A 20506-nucleotide genomic window follows, 5' to 3' on the forward strand; every position below is an offset into this window, starting at 1 on the left:
GCCATTCTCCCCATACCCTGAGGCCCAGGGAAGTCACATAGCACAGGAAGAGCCCAGACATGGATCCTAGGCCAGCTCATACCTCCACATTCTAGGTCCCCAGCTGGTGGGCTGGGCTGCAGGAACCAGTGCCATGGACAGCCATCTTTCATTGTGTCCTCACATGGCACAGAGAGGGCAAGTGCTGGTCTCTCTTCCTCTTCTTTTTTTTATATTAGTCCCAGGTGTACAGTACAATGATTTGATATTTCCGTGTGTGGTGATGTGATCATCACACTATGTCTGGTTAACCCCTGTCACCGCACATAATTATAGGTCTTTTTCTTAGGATGAGAACTTTTGAGATCCGTTCTCTTAGCAACTTTTAAATATATAATACGGTAGTGTTAACTGTAGATTCCATGGTCTACGTCACATCCCACTTTCAACCCACTTCACCCATTGCCCCCACCTGTGGCAACGGCCAGTCCATTCTGTTTCTGTGAGTTGGGCTTTTTTTTTTTTTTTTACGATTCCATCTATTAGTGAGATCATACAGTATTTGTCTTCTTCTGTATGACTTATTTCACTTTGCTGATACCTTCTAGGTCCATTCATGTTGTTACAGCTGGTGAGCTTTCCCTCCTTTTCATGGCTGAGTAGTATTCCATCATATAAATATATTGCATTTTCTTTATTCATTGAGGAACACCTAAGCTTTTTTATGCCTTGGCTATTGTGACTTATGCTACAGTGAACTTGGGGGTTAGTGTTTCGAGTTAGCGTTTCAGTTTCCTTCAGATAAATACCCAGAAGTGGAATTGCCTAATCACGAGGTAGTTCTGTTGCTTTTTTGAGGAACCTCCATCCTCTTCTACACGAGTTTGCATTCCCACCAACAGTGCACAAGCATTCCTCTTCTCCACATCCTGGCCACTTCTATTCCTCTCCTTGTAATGGCCCCAGTGCCATCCTGGGAGCCCCACCCAGTTACCTCCCAGAGGCCCCAGATACCACCCCATTGAAAATCAGAGCTTCAACATAGGAATTTGGGAGGTGGTGGGGGATATTAACATTCAGTCCACAACAGAACCCCAGTATAGATCCCCTTCTGGAGACTTCTCTCTTGTGAGGCCCACACTCCATGCAGTCAGCCCAGGGATCTTTCCAGAGCGGGAACCTGATGTGGCCCTTTCACATGGAAGTCTTCATGACTCTCTAGAAGGGGAGCTGAGGCCTGGAACGTCCCATCTCCCCTCCTTTGGCCTGACCCTCTCCATCTTTCCCTGCTTCCCGGGACACATGGAACCTCCTTGATGTGACTGTTTCACACATACGGCCTTGGTACCTGCAGTTCCCTCTGACACAGTCTTAACCTTTCCTTTGGGGCCTGCTGACCACCTGCTCACAACGCAGCCTTAGAATTTCTTCCTTCCTGAAACCTTCCTGCCCCTTCGAGCAGGAAACCCCCTCCTTTGCTCACCCACACATTCCTGCACAGAGCCACCGTCGTCTCCCTTCATTGTTTCTCCGGGTTCGTTGGGGGCAGGGAGTTCAGCTGTCTAGAGCTGTCCCTAGAGCCAAGCCCAGCGTCTCAAAGGTGTTAAACGTTTGTTGAAGGATTGATGAAAACTGAGGAGTACAGGGTGACTTCCCTAAGTTGGGTTTGATCCTGCCGGTAGGCCAGCTTGCCTGCGCAGGCACCAGTGAACTGTGCAAAAAGGCTTCTTCTTGCAAAATTGTAGTCCTTTTTATCAGTCAGGGTCTGGGGAGGTACAGCCTGGTTTGGTTAGTGACCTTTAAACAAATGAAAGGATATTTCCCAGAACCAGGCAGGGCAGTGCCACCAATCGACCATATATGGCTTTGATGGAGTCCCTTATTTGTGCCTTGCTTTTCTTGTTTGCAAATGAGAGGACCCGGGAACTAGATCATCTAAAGGGCTTACCCAGCTCGGACGTGACGTCACTTTCTGACAGACCTTGTGCAAACTCAGAGCTCAGGAAATGTTTGAGAGAGGGTCTGCATAGAAATACCTGGGTGAGGCAAGCAGCAAGTGCTTTTCATGAAACAAGAAAGCAGTTCCATAGCATTTTTTAAAAAAAATTGTAGGGAGGGGGTGCCTGGGTGGCTCAGTCATTAAGCCTCTGCCTTCGGCTCAGGTCATGATCCCAGGGTCCTGGGATTGAGCCCCACATTGGGCTCCCTGCTCAGCAGGAAGCCTGCTTGTGTTCCCTCTCTCACTGTCTCTGTCTCTGTCAAATAAATAAATAAAATCTTTAAAAAAAATTTTTTATTACTATTATTTTTACTTCTCCAGTTACTCGGGACGTTTTTGTTTATTTTCACCTCTAATGTTCTGTTTCGAGATCTGTAGGGTGACGCGTGTCTGCTGTGGTATAACTCTTTTATTTATTTATTTATTTATTTTTTCAGATGAAGTTGAAAGGAAGCTCAGTTCAGCTCTCGGACAAAAAGCTTTGCCAGATGTGCCAAAATCCCTTCTGTGAGCCTGTGTTTGTTAGATACCCAAACGGTGGGCTCGTCCACACCCACTGTGCCGCCAGCAGACACACGAACCCCAGCTCCCCCGGCCCTGGTGCTCGGACTTGAAGAGGCCCACCGGAGGGCGCAAGGAGGACCCTGAGTTCTTTACCGAGCCTGCTGGGTGCAGAGAGCGGAAAGCCGCTGCACTGGTGTCAGCCAGGGAGTGACATCTGGGCGCTGGGAGACTGCAGTCAATGTGAAACAGGGGCTTTTCGCTGCTGACCACTCCACCCTGAATGTTCACAGGAGATCCTGAAACAAGACACATCAGGGTTCGCCCGTCCCAGGACACAGTAATCCCAAATAAATGTCTACTTTGAGAGAAAAATGAGCCTTCCCCATGCCGTCCAGACAAGCTGGACGCCCCTGTCCCCGCCCCTGCGCCTCAGTCTTCAAAAATGCATTTGCACTGGAAATGTCTGCTTCAGGGTGGCCCAGAGATGTAGCTGTCCCCGGGCAGGGTGAGGAGCACGGCCTTAGGGGGCGCGGGGGGTTGGGGGCTGTTTCCAGGATTACCTCGTGGGCTCTGCCTTTGCCCTTAGAAACGGCTGACCTTGGGGGAGTCTTTGTTCTTGCCTACTTCCCATCCGGCTCTCAACCCCTAAAGGATTCTGCCTTGTTTACCCAAATACCCCCTCTCGGGGAAGTCGAGGACTCATCGGAAAGTGCTAAAGCCCAGGTGACAAGCTGCCGCCCCCACCACCTGAAAGAGGACAGCAGACAGGAGGCCTGCGGCACTTTCCTGTCCTGTCACGCTACCTGCTGATTTTGAAACTCCATGATGGCCATGTTTGACTAAAAATTGTTATTTGAAGTTCTGTCATCTCTGCAGTTTTTCTCTTCTTTGGAAACTTATCTGTTGTATCCGTTAGGGACATTTTTTTTTTTTTCCTGTTAAAATGTACCTCCTACTGACCGCTCGGGAAATGAAAAGGGAAACGTTATGAGCACAAGCCACGTGGAGTTTCACGAGAGGCCGGTTTGAACTTCACACCCTCAGCAGGGCAGGCAGTGGGTGGCAGCTGCCCTTGCCTGTGTCCGAGATGTCATCTTTCCCGCCGGGCGCTTCTGCACACCCCGATGAGGAAGTCCAGTCAGGCTGCCTTACCTCCCAGCACTTTACACGCCTGCTCTGAGGTTTCCTGAACCCACGGGAGGGGTCCCCCTTGTTCACCACAGACTGGGGGACTCACTGTGTTTCTGCCAGACATCGCGGAGAAGCCGAAGTTGTCCTTACTTCACTGCCCTCTTTCGAATTTCTTCACTGGGATGAATGATTCTGTCCGGAACTCACACAAGACACTGTACCCCCTGCCACAATGCCGGGAAAGCAAGCATTAGCTTGTGTGTGTCACAAGGGGAGGACCCTGGGATACAGCCCCTCGCCGTCACCCCAAGCCTGACAGAGCGGGGGCCAAAGAATTCATGGTCCGTTCTCGAAACAGTGTTCTCCTGTACTAATCATGGTCAGTCTTCTTCCTTCAGCGATTCTAAGTGGCACAAGAAAGCAATAGCGCGCCTGCATTCTTCCCTAGCTGCGTCTCCAGCTAAAGAATCAACGATGAAGAAGTTCTCCTTGTGACTCAACCACATACGATGTCGACGGGGGCGAAGTAGAAGCCCAGTCGTGAATCGACCCTGTGGGTGACTGCTACGGAATGGTCTTGCAACCGCGCGCGCTACCATGACAACTCGCGAGGTCGCGTTTTCTGCCTCAGAGAGCAGGTCCCTAGCACGCGCCGTATCACACTGCTGAAAGCACTGTTTCACTGGACACAAAGTGGGTACAATGTGGAGAGCGCCTTGTGATTGCTCATTCCTAAAATGGGGACACTAGTCTCCGCTCTCTCTCTGAACATGGGTCAGTGTTTTGAAACGTTTGTCATCCTTTAGAATGACGGGGATTAAAGTCAAGTCATCTCCTATGTTCAGAACCGTACCTTGCTCTCCTCTTTGTCTGACTCCCACGGGCCCTTTTCACAAATCAGATTTTTAAAATAAATACATGGTTCTTTCTAAAGGCCTGCTGTTTTGTGACTGTGGCGTTAACTGGAACAATTAGAACATTGCTCAACCCTTTCCTCCCCTCATTAGGTTCTATGTAACCACTCTAGTTAAAACAGCATGAACTGAACCCAGTTGGCATTAATATTCTATGGGCAATAAATACTGTTGAATATGAGGAACTGTTTCTCTGCCATTGCCTGTCAGGTGTTGACGTGGCAGTGCCCCTGAGGGCGTGGTGCAATGGGCCTGAGAGCCGAAGAGTTCATGCTCATGAGCTTGGTAAATGTGCTTTCTGAGGTCAGGAGTCCAGAGCAGCTCAGGTGGCCATGGGGTCGCGCTGTCAAACCGATGCCCGTCACACAGCTAGGGTAGCCCTTGCTTTTTGCTTGCTTTCCCCCTCTGGAAACCTTTGTCCTTGCAACTTTATCCTTCACCCCTGGTCAGGTCCCAAATACACAAGATGTACAAATGTAAACTTGTTGATTTTATTAAAATTCTTTTAATTCTTTGTTCTTTCTGTAATTTTTTATATGTGTTTATAAAAATCATCTTGGCTGGGTGATGACTTCCACCTGCACAGTACCTAGTCATAGGAGCTTTGGAACCTACTCACCCGGACCCCATGGCTCCTCCTAGCACCTGAAGCCGACGTTCCCTGGCCGCCCCTCAAATTCTTTGTTCCTACTTGACTGAACTTTAAATGCTCTACTTCTGAAGGTACCTCCTGCATGTTCTCAAGGTGCCCCTTGACATTTGTTACCTTCACAGTAGTCATTACCCTAAGGTCTTTAGCAAAGGAGATTTCTGGTCGCTTCTTCCATACCTCACCTCGTAGCCAGACGCTCTTTAAGTAAGCCTGCTGCCCTTGGATTTCTAACTCTGAACAGAGTCAAGGACTAGAACTTTCTTTCACCTTTTACATTTGACTTCCATAGAATCTTGTTCGTAGCACGTCTGTGAGAAACACGGTGGAATGAATTTCACAGCAAATTGCCGTGTTTCTTATTCCATTCTGGGTGCCGTGGCAGCCCTGAGGAGAGCCCCTGACAGCGGTAACCCTATCGTGCCTGGCAGTCAGGCTGTTAGAGTCCAAATACGTGTGGGTGACAGTAAAGGCGAGGTGTCGGGTGGCATCCATATCTCAGGTTGCAGGAACTGAGGCACAGGTTGGTGAGGTGATTTTCTTGGGAGGACAAGAGCAAGAGCTCCAGTCCCCCTCAGCTGAGCTCCCCTCCTGGTGCTTCGCCAAAACCAGCAACCAACCCAGGGTTGACTGGAGTACTCACACAGCAGTGTTGCCGCTCTCTGAAAGTCACAAAGCAACGAGTTACGTATCCTTTTCTTGTTCTATATTATATCCTGTGGTTCATTGGCATATTAAAGATTGAAAGGGGGCTGGTCAGTCGGTTAAGCATCTGACTTGCTTTCAGCTCAGATCACGATCTCAGGGTGGTGAGACCGAGCCCCGCATTGGGCTCCATGCTGGATATGGGGCCTGCTTGGGACTCTCTCTCCTGCTCCCTCCACATCTCCCCACCCTGCTCACACGCTCTCTATGAATGAATGAATGAATCAATGAATGGGTGCTTAGGCTTCCAAACCTGACTAAAAAGGGAAAAGTGATAGATTCCCACTGCCTAGCAGAATATTACAAGGCCAAGCAGCTGCGAGAGAAAAAGAGTGTAAATCGATGTCCTAAATGTGACTTGGTAGAAGCAAAGACTGGCGCCTGACTCCGTGAAATGGGCCGTGGCTTGTGTTAGATTAATTAGGTACTAACACCCCATTTGCTCCTGGCGGATCTGTCAGCCTCAGAGTCGGGAATGAAAATGTACAAGAATCTAGACCATATGGACCAGAGGCCCTTTCACCTTGAAAATGCTAAATGGCTCGAGTGCCATCTAAAAGCTTGTTAATACCTTGTTCAGTTGTAAGCACTGGAATTAACGAAGCCTGCTTTTCTTTCGCTCACAGCCGGGCAAGGGAAACAAACAGCTGTAGTTCAGTCTGCGGTCCGGAGCTGTGTATCAGTTAAATGAGACATGTGGGGGCGCCTGGGTGGCTCAGTGGGTTAAGCCGCTGCCTTCGGCTCAGGTCATGATCTCAGGGTCCTGGGATCGAGTCCCGCATCGGGCTCTCTGCTCAGCAGGGAGCCTGCTTCCCTCTCTCTCTCTTTCTGCCTGCCTCTCCATCTACTTGTGATTTCTCTCTGTCAAATGAATAAATAAAATCTTTAAAAAAAAAAAAATAAAAAAATAAATGAGACATGTGGCCGGCAGGGGCTCAGAAGCACGACAGGCTGCTCAACAGGCCAAGTGAGGCTCGGGAAGGAACATGTCACCACTAGACTCCGGGGAGCCTGGGTCGGGCTCCAACACACCCAGCTGGGGGCCGGGGCCAGTCCCATCGCCTAGACCTTGGTGGTGTGCTCTGTAGACCGGAGTTGGAGCTGTATGGTATCTGAGGACCCTTCAGGAAATCGGGGCAAAGGAATGGAGTCGGTGTGGTCTAGCCTTTGAGACCAAATGCTGCCCCCAGAGGATTGTGGGTCTCAGCCTGTGCCCAAGCTCTCCCACAATCCTTCACTGTCAGGGTCATCTTCTAGCGAAGGTTTTCCGTTTGTTTCGATTGACCAGTTTTTCCTTGGAGTCCCCAACTGAGCTGGGGAGACAGATACCCAGCCTCATCTCACTAGGCTTATGAGCATCGATACACAGCACATGGCACCGTTGGTACCCATCTGATAACTCGTCCTAGCCTCGGCCTCTTTCATCCACACGTGTCAGTGATTTACCTGGAGTACCTAATGTGCACCATAACATTAGCATAGTAGGGCTGCCCCTACCCCCTCCTACCTCTGCTCTCAGCTCCGTGTCAACCCCCACGGCTGTTCTAAAGTGTTTTTCAACGCATTGCTGATTGACCGCCAACTGTTGACTTTAGCTTACAAATAAACCACAACACTAAACTTTCGCTTTCTTTAGAATTAGCATTTCCCATTGTACATATCTAAAGGCATTTGAATTTTTTGTGCTTTCACTTAATTTACAAGACTGTGTTCAATTTTTTTTATATGAGGTATAGTCAAAATCCATTTTCGGTCAAAAAAAAAGTTACCATAGTATGGCTGTATGAAAATACATTTTCTGTGGGTTAGTCTTCTTATCATTTTCATGGATTTTTTTAAGTCATAAAATATACATAACAAAATTTGCCATTTTAACTGATTATTTTTCAGTTTAAATTCAGTGATATTAAGTACCTTCATAGTTCCCTCACCACTCTCTCCAGAACTCTTTCCTTCCCAAAGTGCAACTGTGTGCCCAGTAAACACTTACTCCCCACCCTCTTTCCCCCAGCCCCTCAGTACCCCCATTCTACTTTGTGGCTCTATGAATTGCATTACTATGGACCTCCTATAAGTCACAGTATTTGTTCTTTTGTGACTGGTTTATTGCATTCAGCATAATGTCCTCAAAAGTCACCCATGTAGCATATGTCAGTATCTTCTTTCTTTTTAAGGCTGAGCAGTACTCAGTTTCATAGCTTTTATACAGTATACTTAGTTACACAAAGCATGCATATGTAGGCCATCTGCTGATATGTATTTTATATAAAATTAGAATTGCTACTTTATATTATTCTTTTTTTAACTTTATGTTCTTAGTGTTCCAAGATTCATTGTTTATGCATCACATTATTCTCATCAACATGTAAGATATAACCCTGTACTAACCATCGAAAAGTTGTCTGTTGTCCTAATCTCTCCCACTGGGTTAAAACAGATCCACACACAGAGCTTCCAGATGGCCTTATGGGGGACCTTTGAAAATGAGTTCAAAATCAGCACAAATCTTGTCAACAAGGAAAGAGTACAAAGCCCAGTCGAGTGTGTGAGCATCGTCTCTGCTCCCATCAGGGTGGTCTAACGTGGTTGAACGTTGGCATCCTGCTGGTGCTATGCCAAATTCTGATTTGTGCGCCTACTGATAGAATTTCCAGATACCTTGTTGATGTGTTGATGGAAATACTGGAAAATGAGCTGCTTCTTCGCAGCTGATGGAAGGTCAGCTATTCCCAACCCGACAGGGGCTGTGCCTGGATGCCATCCAGGGGATGGGGAGGATGGCTGGCTTGCTGCGTGGGAGCTGTCTAGCGCTGTCCTCCATGCCAAACGGCTACCATCCCTCCCGGGGCAGCCACTGCCACCGTGACTCGCTCCACGTTACTGTCCTATTCAAGCAACTGCAGAATTAGAACCAACCTTGCCGTAGAGAAAAACAGCAGAGGGGGCTCAAAGACTCACGTTACCAGAAATTGTATTTAATGTCAGTTTAATGTGGTTTTTCATGTTTCAGTTTATGCGTTCATTTAGTCATATATTCGATCATTCATTCATCCCTCAAGCATAGGCTGGAAGACTGCTATGTGACAGGTATTGTGCTAAGTTCGGTGGATAAAACGGTGAGAAAGGGGCGCCTGGGTGGCTTAGTCCATTAAGCCTCTGACTCTCCGTTTCGGCTCAGGTCATGATCTCAGGGTCCTGGGATTGAGCCCCACATTGGGCTCAGCACTCAGCAGGGAGGCTGCTTGTCTCCCTCTCTCTTGCCCCCTCCCCCTGCTCACAAGTATGTGTGTGCTCTCTCTCTATTGAATAAATCTTTAAACAAAAAACATTCAAAAAGACACATCTGGCCCGGCCCTGCTACAGCTCACCTTAGAGATAAGGACAGCACAGTGGGACAAATGCCAAGAAGAGACAATGCAGGTACACCCACAGCATAGACGAGGAGCCCTCGGAAAGGAAGTGCTCCTGGCAGAGGGAAGAGGTGAGTAGGACGGTAGCCCCTTGAAAACAGAGACTCAGTTTGACTGCAGTCTGGAGAGCAGGCAGGGGGTAGTGATGGATGAGGCGGGGGGGGGGGGGGGGCTGAGGCTTCAGCCTGCTTCTCGGCAGAAGGAAAAACACAAGTGCTTGTGCTGCGGAATGACCCACTGTCCCCACCCGCCGGGGCAGCCATGGCCAACTGCTGCACCTAGGATTTTTGCCCCTTCATCTTTTCATAGTTTTTAATAACATGGGAAAGGAAGCCCCCCCACCCCCACCGAGAAAGGCACAATACAAACTGTGTTAGCCAGTTTACTTGAAGAATCCCTTGCTTTAAAATGTAGTATATTAATAGACACGTCAGGGTATCGAAAAGCCAGCAGACCAGGAGATGATTGCTGTTGAAAAGTTAGTCCTTATGCTCAGATCCCAAGAGGGGGGACCATGCCATCAGAGCGGCACAAGGAATCCTGGGGAGGGGGGCAGAATCAGGTAGCACAGGGAAAGGATGGGTAGTGTGTGCAAGAGTCTTTTTCGGTGGTTTCCCAGGGAAGGAATAGGTGTGGCAGGGGAAACAGGCTTAGGGGTGGGTAGTTGGAATGATTTCAACAGGCTCTGGGGTGTGTAGAGTCTGTCCTTGGTTGTCCAGTCCCAGGCCCTGCTCCCCAGCAGGGGAGGTGAAGAGTGGCTGAGAGCGTGGGAGCCTCAGACAAGGTGGTGGGGTTGTGGTCCCTGGACTGGGGTTTCCTATTTATGCAATGCACTGGTAGGCGAACTATATACTCTCTCTAGGAATTAGCTGGCCCTGGGAGTGGCATTCTGTCCATAGGCGGCAAGGCCACAACGTCAAAGCACCGCAGGACAGAAGAAAAGAGAAATGGCTAATACGTCCTTTGGATCAGGCCACCAGCGCAGCCACAATTATATTCTATTCTGCTCCCCAGGTCAGGGAATCGGACTTAAACACTTAATACGTTTTGAACAGCAGGGTAGAAAATGTTGCCTGAGAGTCGCAGAAGCAGAGACACGGAAAATAGAATGGTCTGGAAACGCTTCCTGGGCCCAGCCCACCAGCCAGACCACTGCTGTGTTTGAAGGGTTGGTTGACTCCACTTGGCCTGCTGTTGACACAGATAGTCCTCTTAGCCCAGGTTTCTGGGAGGTGTACTATCTTTAACAGTTATTTCTGGGACTCCATTCTATAGGTAATCCATGAATATGTATTAATTGGCCTTTAGCTTTTCCAAAACCATGGAGCTCTTGTACAATGCCTCCTCAGTCACGATGGATGCCTATTTTCTACCCCCACAACCTCGATGACCCAATTTGTGATCTCACTGAGGCCCAAAGGGGTCTCTGCCTGGCTTGTTGGCAGAGGGCCCATAGGTGGTTAATGGAAAGTGCTTCATGACCTGCCCATATACTTTCTCAAGTTGTTGGTAATTCTTTTTTTTTTTTTTTTAAGATTTTAATTTATTTAGTAGAGAGAGAAAGTGAGAGGCAAAGTACGTGCAGAGAGGGGAGAGGCAGAAGTGGGAGAAGCAGAGGGAGAGGGACGAGCAGACTCTCTGCAGAGCAGGGAGCCCCACATGAGGATCAATCCCAGGACCCTGGGATCATGACCTGAGCCCAAGGCAGATGCTTAACCAACTGAGCCACCCAGGCACCGTCAAGTTGTTGGTAAATCTTAAGCACAACTGATGAAAGAATAAATTTCCACAGATTGTCTTTAAATAAATAAATATATATATAAAATTTCTCGGCAGAGAAATTTACTCCAAGGTTGTTCATTACAGAGTGTTTTTAAAGATGATGAAAATGGGGGGAAAATACACAAAAAACAGAGAGTACTTCAGTTACTTAGCTTGTGGTACATCTACACAATGGAAGACTTCCAGCCACCGGAAATCACTTTGAAAAAACAAAAATAAAGTTAAAAACAACGACAACAAAAAAACTAGGCTATGAAGTTGTGGCGTGGTTTAGCATGATCTGAACTTTGCAAAAGGAAATATACATTTTTAAATGTTTCTTACATACAAATACAATTGTGTTTTTTAATTATGAAAGTTTAGAACACGTTTAATTTTCTTTGTTTTGGGGTTAACAAGTCCAATCACTGTTTTCACTTCTATAAGCAGCAAATTAAAATTTTAAAAATCTATAATTTAAAAATTAGTAGATATGATCTTTACAACTTTTCTTTTTTTAGAGAGAGAGGGTGAGTGTGAGTGGAGGGGAGAGAGAGAGGGAGGAGAGAGAGAATCTTAAGCAGGTTCCAGGCCCAGAGTTAAGCCTGATGTGGGGCTCAGTCTCACAACCTTGAGATCATGACCTGACCTAAAATCAAGTCAAACGCTTAACTGACTAAGCCACCCAGGCACCCTTCTCTTTACAACTTTTCTTAAGACTAGATATCATTCATTCATGAGGATGGAGAATATACCGTTCTTTTACATAATCTAAATCTAAATTTTAGGGGCGCCTTGGTGGCTCAGTCTGCTAAGCGTCTGCCTTCGGCTCAGGTCCTGATTTCAGGGTCCTGGGATCTATCCCCAAGCTGGGCTTCCTGTCCCTCTGTCTCTGCTCCTTGAAACTCATGCTTACTCTCTTTCCCTCTCTCTCTCTTTCAAATAAATAAATAAATAAAATCTTAAAAAAAAAAAAAACCACCTTAATGAATTAGTGTCCCCTCATATCTAATTAAAAGTTTACCTATGTCTCCTTATGGCATTATCAGAAGGAGAAGGGAAGATCCAAGAAAACCAGAGGAGTGGTCCAGGGAATGAAGAGGCTTGTACGAAGTGTAACAGAGATCGGACTCCTTGTGACAAAATCTTGCGGGGCATCCTCACTACGCCAGGGGATAGGGAAAACAGCTAGGAGTCTCATCCGGGCTGAGTGCAGTCCAGAAATACCCACCTCCACAGTGCAGGTGTTAGCTGGATGCATGTCAGAAGTCCTAGGGCTCCCCACAAGGGAGGAGGCACGTCCTGAATAGCCTGGACTGACTACTTCCAGAGAGGCCCAGCAAATTCCAGAAAATATGGAAAGCCTTGGGAAAGAGCCTCCTCTTTCCCCCTAATGTTTGCCCATTGCCTCTGTTCACACTTTGAAAGCAAACTCAGCTTTCCATTTTTCCGTATGCATATTTGAAATTGTTCAGTCTTGTTTGTCTTTTATGGCAAGGTGAGTGACCCTCTCTTCTTGGTTTAATAAAACATTGTTAAGACTTCATGACAGTACAGCAAAATACTGTGACCAGGAAAAAGGGCAGTGGCACTTTAATGAGGGGAGAAGTAAGAAATATAGTCCCCACAAAGGACAGTTAATAAGGAGCAGCAAACCTGTCTTTAAAAAGGCTTCCAGAGGCGCCTGGGTGGCTCATGAAGTTAAGTGTCTGCCTTTCATCTGCTCAGGCCGTGATCTCAGATCCCTGAGATCAAGAGCCCAGTGTGTCTGCCTGCTCCTCTGTCTCCCTCTCCCTCTGCCTCTCCCCTCCCTGCTTGCTCTTTCTCTCAAATAAACAAATAAAATCTTCTAAAAAAGAATTGCTTCCCAAAGTGAGCTTGGCTATTTCCCCCCTCAATTGCAATGACTGGCAAAAGAATAGCCATTGCCAGAAGCACAGAGAGGGTGCAACACGCAGGTCCAGAGCAAGGGATCTCTCTGTTCTACCTATCTGGGCCTTGGGGGAACTTCAGGCATTTATCGGAGCACCTCAGAAGGCTGAACTTGCTTATCAGCATCCTCATATCTGTGATCGCAAAAAGGTAAAGTTGTGGTCCTATAGGTAAGTTCTTTCTGTTGTTATCAGACTAATGAGAAAAAAAAAATCTGTCTGAGCCGCAGCCCCTCCCGGTTGGCTCTCTTAGTCAGGCAATCTCGGGCACTCCTCTTGTCCCTAGAACACCTTGTCCCCGGCTTCTCCAAGACGAAAGACAAGAGAGCAGAAGGTAGGCTGGGAGGGTCTGCTAAAGGAACCCTGGACACCTGCCCGAAATTAGGAGGGTGCGCGTGCGCACACACGCAGACACGTGCACACAATGCCTTTGCCTTCAAACCTCTTTATTCTTGCAGAATCCAGATGTTAACCTCCCAGCTGGGGGGCCCCACGCCCTCCTTTTTCATGAATAGTTAAATTGCCGCAGCCAGGCCTGAGCCCCCTCCCACACTCCCTGGTGGTCCACCTTGCCATGGGCAACCTGTCTCCTCCGTACCATAGGCAAAACCTTGAAATTATACTCTTGCCTTGAACATAATTAAATTCTTGGGCAGAGTTGGTTTCAATCACTGTTGACTGTTGTTTTATTTTATTTTTTATTTATTCATTTGACACAGAGAGATCACAAGTAGGCAGAGAGGCAGGCAGAGAGAGAGAGAGGAGGAAGCAGGCTCCCCGCAGAGCAGAGAACCCGATGCGGGACTCGATCCCAGGACCCTGAGATCATGACCTGAGCCGAAGGCAGCGGCTTAACCCACTGAGCCACCCAGGCGCCCTTGACTGTTGTTTTAAATAGTAATTTTTAAAAAAATATCTAGGCCAAATTCATTTCTTCGTGACTACAAATTTTCAAATGGTTACACTTTGTTTCCCTTCTTCTGCGTCTCAAAGATTAAATGTGGCGGCTTTACCTTAGCCCAGGCATAAATGCGTGCAGTTTTTTCTCTGCGGATGTAGGTCCCTGTATGTTGAGGGCTGGAGGTGAAGAGGCACCCTTCTTGGGTTGATGGAATAGAGGTGTGTTTATTTTACAAGGAGCAAGGCTCCCTTATGAAATTTGTGCTTAAGATTTCAGAATTAATATGTCTGCTAGGATCCCTTGCTTTTCAAAATCGTGGTATTTTGGCAGAAACTGCTGGGAATCCACCAAATCCTCTCCCCTTCCTAGCTAAGAAAGCTGTACGTCGTCACAGGTTCCCCGGATGGGGACTCCATTTCCCAGCCTCCTTTGCAGCTGGCTGTGGTCATGTGACTCAGCTCCTGGCTGCAGAAGACCAAAGAAGTGTGGGTGTGTCTTATCCCACCCTTTCTTTCCTCAGGAGCCAAACACAGCCGCGGCCACTGCCCAAATGCACCACAAAGAAGACAGGACCCTGGAGAGTTAATGGGAAACTGGATGAAAGGAACCTGAGTGGGGCAGCTCCTGAGTAGAGAGCCCACCTTGCTGACGTGGACCTCAAGGAGAGGGAAATAAGGTTATTGTTTTAAAGATTTTATTTATTTATTTTTGAGAAAGAAAAAGAGCGGTAGGAGCAGAGAGAGAACCTCAAGCAGAGCCCAAGGTGGGGCTTGATTTAATGGCTCTAAGATCATCACCTGAACCAAAGGCAGACCTTAACCCGCTGAGCCACCCAGGAGTCCATGGAGTGGGGTTTTTAGTCCAAAGCAGCATGTGCTGTGATTCATGTTGGGGAAGATAGTCCCAGTGGTCAGGAATTGATCTAGAATTTCATTGCTTGGCTTGGTTGTCAGAATGACCTAAAGAAACTTTGCCTTCATTTTGTCCCAGCAACAGGACAAAACGTCTCGAGATTCAAGACAAGAAGGTAGTGGATTTTTAGGGGTAGTCAGGATTAGGATAACACTTCTGAGGCTTATTTGTGTCTCATTTTCTGGGGCGAGGCTCTCCCACGTCGCCTCTGGAACATTTATTACCATAGTAGCTACCCAGGCCCCACAGGAAAAAAAAAAAAAATTCAGGTGCCGCAGTGCTAAAGAGAAGATGTAAACCAAAACCCAGCAAGCACCACTTTTCCTGCAAACCTCGGGGAAGGACATGAGAACTTGGTAGCTGTGCGGGGTCTTAGGAAAGCAAAGTTCATTAAAGATTTGGCGAGGGTGGAGAGCGCAGTGAAGGTGACAGTCTGGAAGTCCGCGGTGAAGACTAACTGGCTGGAGTTACTTAGTGGGGCCATGATTGTTTTCAAAAGTGGGTGCCCCGGTTGTGACCCCCCCATTGTTCAAATAGTCTCTCCATTGTCATCTTATATTAACTTCCTGTGGTCATTCCAGCTTGGTTACTAACATCAAGGTTCTAGATTTCCTAATGTTGTTTTGTCCTAGGAGGTGTTAGACACCAGATTTGTGGCTTACCCTTCACGGGCTTGGTGCTAATTTTGATAAGAACATAGTCTTGTACACTGAAAGAGCAATAATACTTTATTTAAAATATATACAAAATTATTACTTTAAAACATATATACTACTGTCCAACATACAGCATATAACACTGGTTGACAGAAATTTGGATACCTTCATTCATTCAGCTTGTGATTTCTTTTTTGCTCCTGAAGAACATTCTCTTAAGCTCCCACCAGAGGGGAGGTCCCAGGGGTCTATTACCCAGGGTGGTCTGGCTGTGCTTCTGGACACCACTGAAGCCAAGCAACTCATCTTGAGGGAACTGAAGGCAAAACCTGGCCCTGCCTGGTGCACTAGGGACGCGGAGTTGACCGGACCCACGTCAATCAGTCACATGCCAACTGCCAGTCTTCCTGTGCATTCTCTCTCTATCTCTATCTCTCTGCGCTCTCGTCTGCATATAAATGGATGGGGGAGTTGGTGATAAAGTGGCAATTATTTCCTTAACAGACCTTCCTCTGGGCTTAGGTTAATGTAAATCATGTTCTCTTTCTTTCCCTCTGTAACCGGTACTGCAGGAAAAGAGCAATAGAATGGGGAGTTGGCCTCTTATCAGTCTTGGAAAGGAAATGAGAAAAGAGACAAAAAGAGACCTTCTGTGCTGTTAGATCAAATTCAAGTTACGATTATCCTGAAATACGTTGGACAACTGGTTTTTGTCACAACCCATGCATTATTCGTCACTATTCCAACAGTGCCTTGCATCTACTAGGTACTTAATAAAAGCTCATTGCATGGGTAAACAAACACACACAGGGGATCTGCTGGGTCCAAGTAGGAAAGGAAACAGACACACAGAATCTGAGCATCTGTGAAACAGTAAGGGACATTGGACCTCATCTGGACCTCCTTCCTTCCTTGGCAATTGGGGAAACTGAGACCCTGTGAAGTGTGGTGAAATGAACAAGTTCACAGGACTAGCTCCTGACAGAGTTAGACTTGCAATCAGATTTTTGGAATCTCCTTGAATTTCCCACTCTCTTCAGATCCGAAACTGTAACGAGAACTCAGTGACCTCAGTGGCATGCCTGAACTTGAAAATCATCCCCTGAACATCAGAGGCTCCTGATGGTGAAGGGTGGCCCTGGGCACAGTGGCCGAGTGGATAGCACAAGCAGAAAGGTCCCCTCCAGGCAGCTTTAGTCCTGGGCTCCTGGTCCCAGCTGGGGTTGGGAGCCCCAGGTTCTGGCAGGTGGCCTGGACAGCAGCAGTCAGACTGCGGATCTGAATGAGGTAGGAGGAAGGCAGAGCTCAGTGGGGAACCGCTCAGAGCTCAGCGGGTCAGGTGTTTATGATGCCCCCACTCCAGCCCCTGTGCTGAAGTCCATGCAGCAGCTCACCAAGACAGCAGCCTTGGGCACTTGGGAGAAAACATAAACCAAGCCCATTGACCGCTTTTGAAACTGAGAGCAAGTCACTATGGATACTTACTGAAAAGATGAATTACAGAAAGAATGGGTTTCTTCTGTGCATGGGATGGATGGCATGAAACAAAGGGAGGCATGGGGAACAGTGGGGGAAAAGAGAGAAGGGGCAGGGGGACTCTCACGGCCCACAGGGAGGGCGTCAGGGCCCGGGGACAGGGCTAGGCCAGGTAGGAGCGGTTGGGTAAATGCAGGACCACTTGGGTGGACTTCTCATTTCAGCTGAGCTACCCCGATCATTCTCTGGGCTTCAAGCCATGGAAACCTCCCATGTGTCCCCCTGAGCAACTGAAAAGCACAGGGGCTCACTCTACTTCCTGGTGCGATTTTGGTTTATCAAAAGGAAGATTGTGCATGATCAGAAAGCCACACCCGACCAACATAAAGAGCCTTGTGTGTTTCCCATGCTCCACAAACATAAATACCTATGAAGAAGGCTGGCGTCAAACCAAAGGAGTGGTAACCCATGAGATGATCCCTTCTGGGTTTCCCATCTCAGAGCAGTCACCACAGGGTTGCTCGGAAGCAGGTGCACAAGCAGCTCTTTAGAGCCTTTCTCCAGCCCCCACACAGTCTCTTTGCCTTCTCCCTAACTTTCTGCCTCCATGTGCCTACCCCATTCCCACTTTATCTCAACTACCTTCCACTTTCCATCAAAACCCCAAACGGCTCTTCTCCTGTGAGGAACAAAAATAATTCATCTTGCAAACCTGGGAGCTGCAACCCATCCGGGAACAGATGGTACATTTGTGCTTACAGGGAGGGCCACCAAACCTGCAGACTACCATCAGCGCTGCTGGGACACAGAGCAGAAGGGCGTATGAGCTCCTTCCGGCCGGGAACTAGCACATGCGGCTCCTCCCGCTGGCATCCTTCTAAACGGCGGACTGGTTTTCATTGCACACGTAGACCGTGCTGGGCTGGATTCTCCTCCGGATCCGCTCAGGCACTTTGGGAAGGATTTGGACAGTCTGGGGCAGCAGCTCAATGCAGGCCTCACGGAATTTTTTGATTCTCCAGCAGTAGACAATGGGGTTGAAGACGGACTTGAGGTAGCTGAGCCACAGGACGCAGGAGCTGGTGGTGTAGAAGGAGGAGCTGCAGTAGAAGCCCTGACTGAACACCGACAGCAGGCTGTAGACCGAGTGCGGCAGCCAGCAGAGCGAGAAGCCCACGAAGAGGATCAGGATGGTGGTGCAGGCCTTGGTCTTGAAGCTCAAGTCCAAGCTGACCTGCTGTTGCCGCTGCAGCCTCCGTAGGCCAGCCCTGGTGAGCTGTCTGAGGTCCAGGCTGTCGGACTCGTTGTGCACGCGGATGGCGTTCTTGCGGACCGTGTGCAGAATGCACAGGTAGGAGCACAGCATGACGCTGAAGGGCACGAAGAACACAGCTACCACCAGCACCACCACGTAGGCGCGCTCTGCTGGGAACTCCGTGTAGCCCAGTACGCACTGCGGGGCCCGCGCCGGCACCTCCATGAACGTCGGGCCAGCCAGCGAGGGCGCCGACACGCAGAACGACAGCGCCCAGGAAACGGCGATGATCCTCTTGGCCCGCCGCGGGTTCAGCTTGTCCTGGCGTTGGACGATGATGAGGAAGCGGTCCACACTGATGATGAGCAGGATGGCCACACCCTCCAGGACAAAAAACCAGTAAAGGGTGGCTGAGAGGCGGCAGAAGTAATCCCCAAAGTGCCAGTGGACCGTGATCAAGGTGACGGCCGTGAAAGGCATGCAGCATAAGGACAGCATGATGTCAGAGAAGGCCAGCGTGGCCAGCAGCAGGTTGATGGCGGAACGCATGGCTGGCCGCTGGTACACGATGATGCAGACCACAGAATTGCCGAGGAATCCCACCACGATCATTAGCATCATGATTATTGCCAAGGATATCCTGAGGGGGGCAGAGGGTGTGGTGACCCCAGAGGCTGACACGTTGCTCCCATTAAGCAGCAAGTACTGATAAGTCTCAGTGGTGGAGCTATTGCAGGCCATCATGGAAAAAAACTTGGAGCCCAGACGGAAAGGACTGGAAGGACTCCCCTCAGCGCTTCGGTGGCTGCCATTTTCTGTCTGTTGGTTGCATGTCTGGGATCTCTAGGGTATGGGAATGGTGGTGAGCAGAAGTCTTTCTTTGGGAGCGATAACCAGGATTTGCAATTCATGGATCACAGCCTCATCGTCTGCAGACGACTGACTGCGTCTGCAGCGTCCTGCTTGGATGCTCTCCGTAGCCTAGAGAAGAGAGGAGCAGGGGAGAGACGGGAGTGAGACTTTCCAAGCACGTTTTGCACACAGCAGTGTTTAGATTTTACAGGTTTTATAAACATGGCGGTGGAGAGAAAAAATGACTCATTGATTCATTCACCATTTGGGATAAAGCTTGGCAGTCGCAAATACTGTGTGCCTTGTCGAGTAGCCCAGGGAAATCTCATCAGACCTACTTTGTGGTGGGATGAGGAAGGGAATACTCTGTAGTCCATATTTATTTAATGAGCATGCATTTGATACATTTTATTGTAAGGAACCTGACCAAATGAAACTTTGGATAAGCCAACTTCCTTTAGCATGCCAGCTTTGTGAGGGCAGGGATTTTTGTGTGTGTCTTGCACTCTGCTGTATCCTCAGCACTTAGAACGGTGTCTGGCACAGAGAAGATGCCCAGTGTTGAGTTGAAGTTCATAAATACATGGAAGTTGATGTTGTTGCTAAAATATTTTTAACTTTTTTTTTTTTAAGATCTTATTTATTTAATTGACAGAGAGAAAACAAGCAGTGGGAGCGACAGGCAGAGGGAGAGGGAGAAGCAGGCTTCCTGCTGAACAGGGAGCCTGATGCGGGGCTGGATCCCAGGACCCCTGGGATCGTGACCTGAGCTGAAGGCAGACGCTTCACCAACTGAGCTGCCAAGGTACCCCGTAATTTATTTTGATATAAGTGTAGATTCACATGCAGTTGTGAGAAAAAAAATTCAGTGAGATCTCATATGCCCTTCACCCACTTTTCCCTAATAGTAAAGTCTTAAGTAAAGTAGTGTTGTCTTGCCATAGGATTACTTTTGGAAATGCTGACGGAAAGGAAGAAATTCTATCCCTAAATATAGGTTCTTTTAAAAGATAATGTTGATTTTTATTTCTTGTCTCATAGGTGGGGTAAGAATGGTGTCCAGTAGCCCACGTGTGGACTCAGATTGCCTGGGCTGGGTAGAATCTACACCCACTACTTATCTATCCCTGGGCACCCTCCAGCAGGTGGCTGAGCCTCTGCTGATAGGACTACCTCGTCTGTAGCCCATAAGTAATAATTAAGCCTACTACAGAGGAGCTGCAAAGATGAAATGGGAGAATACCCACAGAGTGATTTAACCACACCTAGATCATAGATGGTATTCAAGAAATGTTAACTATTATCATTGGAACCCCGAGGAAAAGCAATCACAATGTTACAATTGCTGTTGTTTCATTTGTATGTATACACATAGAATATTTGCATCTGTTCTAGATCAGTGGCTCTGGGTACCCCAGGGAGAGGGTATTCGTAATACATTTCCCGTTCCCCCACCCCTCAGCATTTTCAA

The 20506-nt window shown here is 48.1% G+C and overlaps 2 protein-coding genes across 6 annotated transcripts in view; one reads left to right on the forward strand and one right to left on the reverse strand.

Moving 5' to 3' along the window:
• The window catches only part of TGFBRAP1 (transforming growth factor beta receptor associated protein 1), a 73811-nt gene extending 69265 nt beyond the window's left edge, over nt 1-4546 (forward strand). For both annotated transcript variants that reach the window (XM_032351691.1, XM_032351690.1), the window contains one exon: nt 2416-4546. In XM_032351691.1, the coding sequence (XP_032207582.1) occupies nt 2416-2592 (177 nt within the window). In that variant the 3' untranslated portion in view covers nt 2593-4546. The remainder of the gene's footprint in view (nt 1-2415) is intronic.
• Nucleotides 4547-15508: 10962 nt separating this feature from the next.
• GPR45 (G protein-coupled receptor 45) overlaps nt 15509-20506 on the reverse strand; it is an 83211-nt gene continuing 78213 nt past the window's right edge. For all 4 annotated transcript variants that reach the window (XM_032351693.1, XM_032351692.1, XM_032351694.1 and 1 more), the window contains one exon: nt 15509-19164. In XM_032351693.1, coding sequence (XP_032207584.1) covers nt 17806-18927 — 1122 coding nt within the window. In that variant the 5' untranslated portion in view covers nt 18928-19164 and the 3' untranslated portion in view covers nt 15509-17805. The remainder of the gene's footprint in view (nt 19165-20506) is intronic.

This window comes from Mustela erminea, chromosome 7, assembly GCF_009829155.1.
Source record: "Mustela erminea isolate mMusErm1 chromosome 7, mMusErm1.Pri, whole genome shotgun sequence".
NCBI classification, from domain to species: Eukaryota; Metazoa; Chordata; class Mammalia; order Carnivora; family Mustelidae; genus Mustela; species Mustela erminea.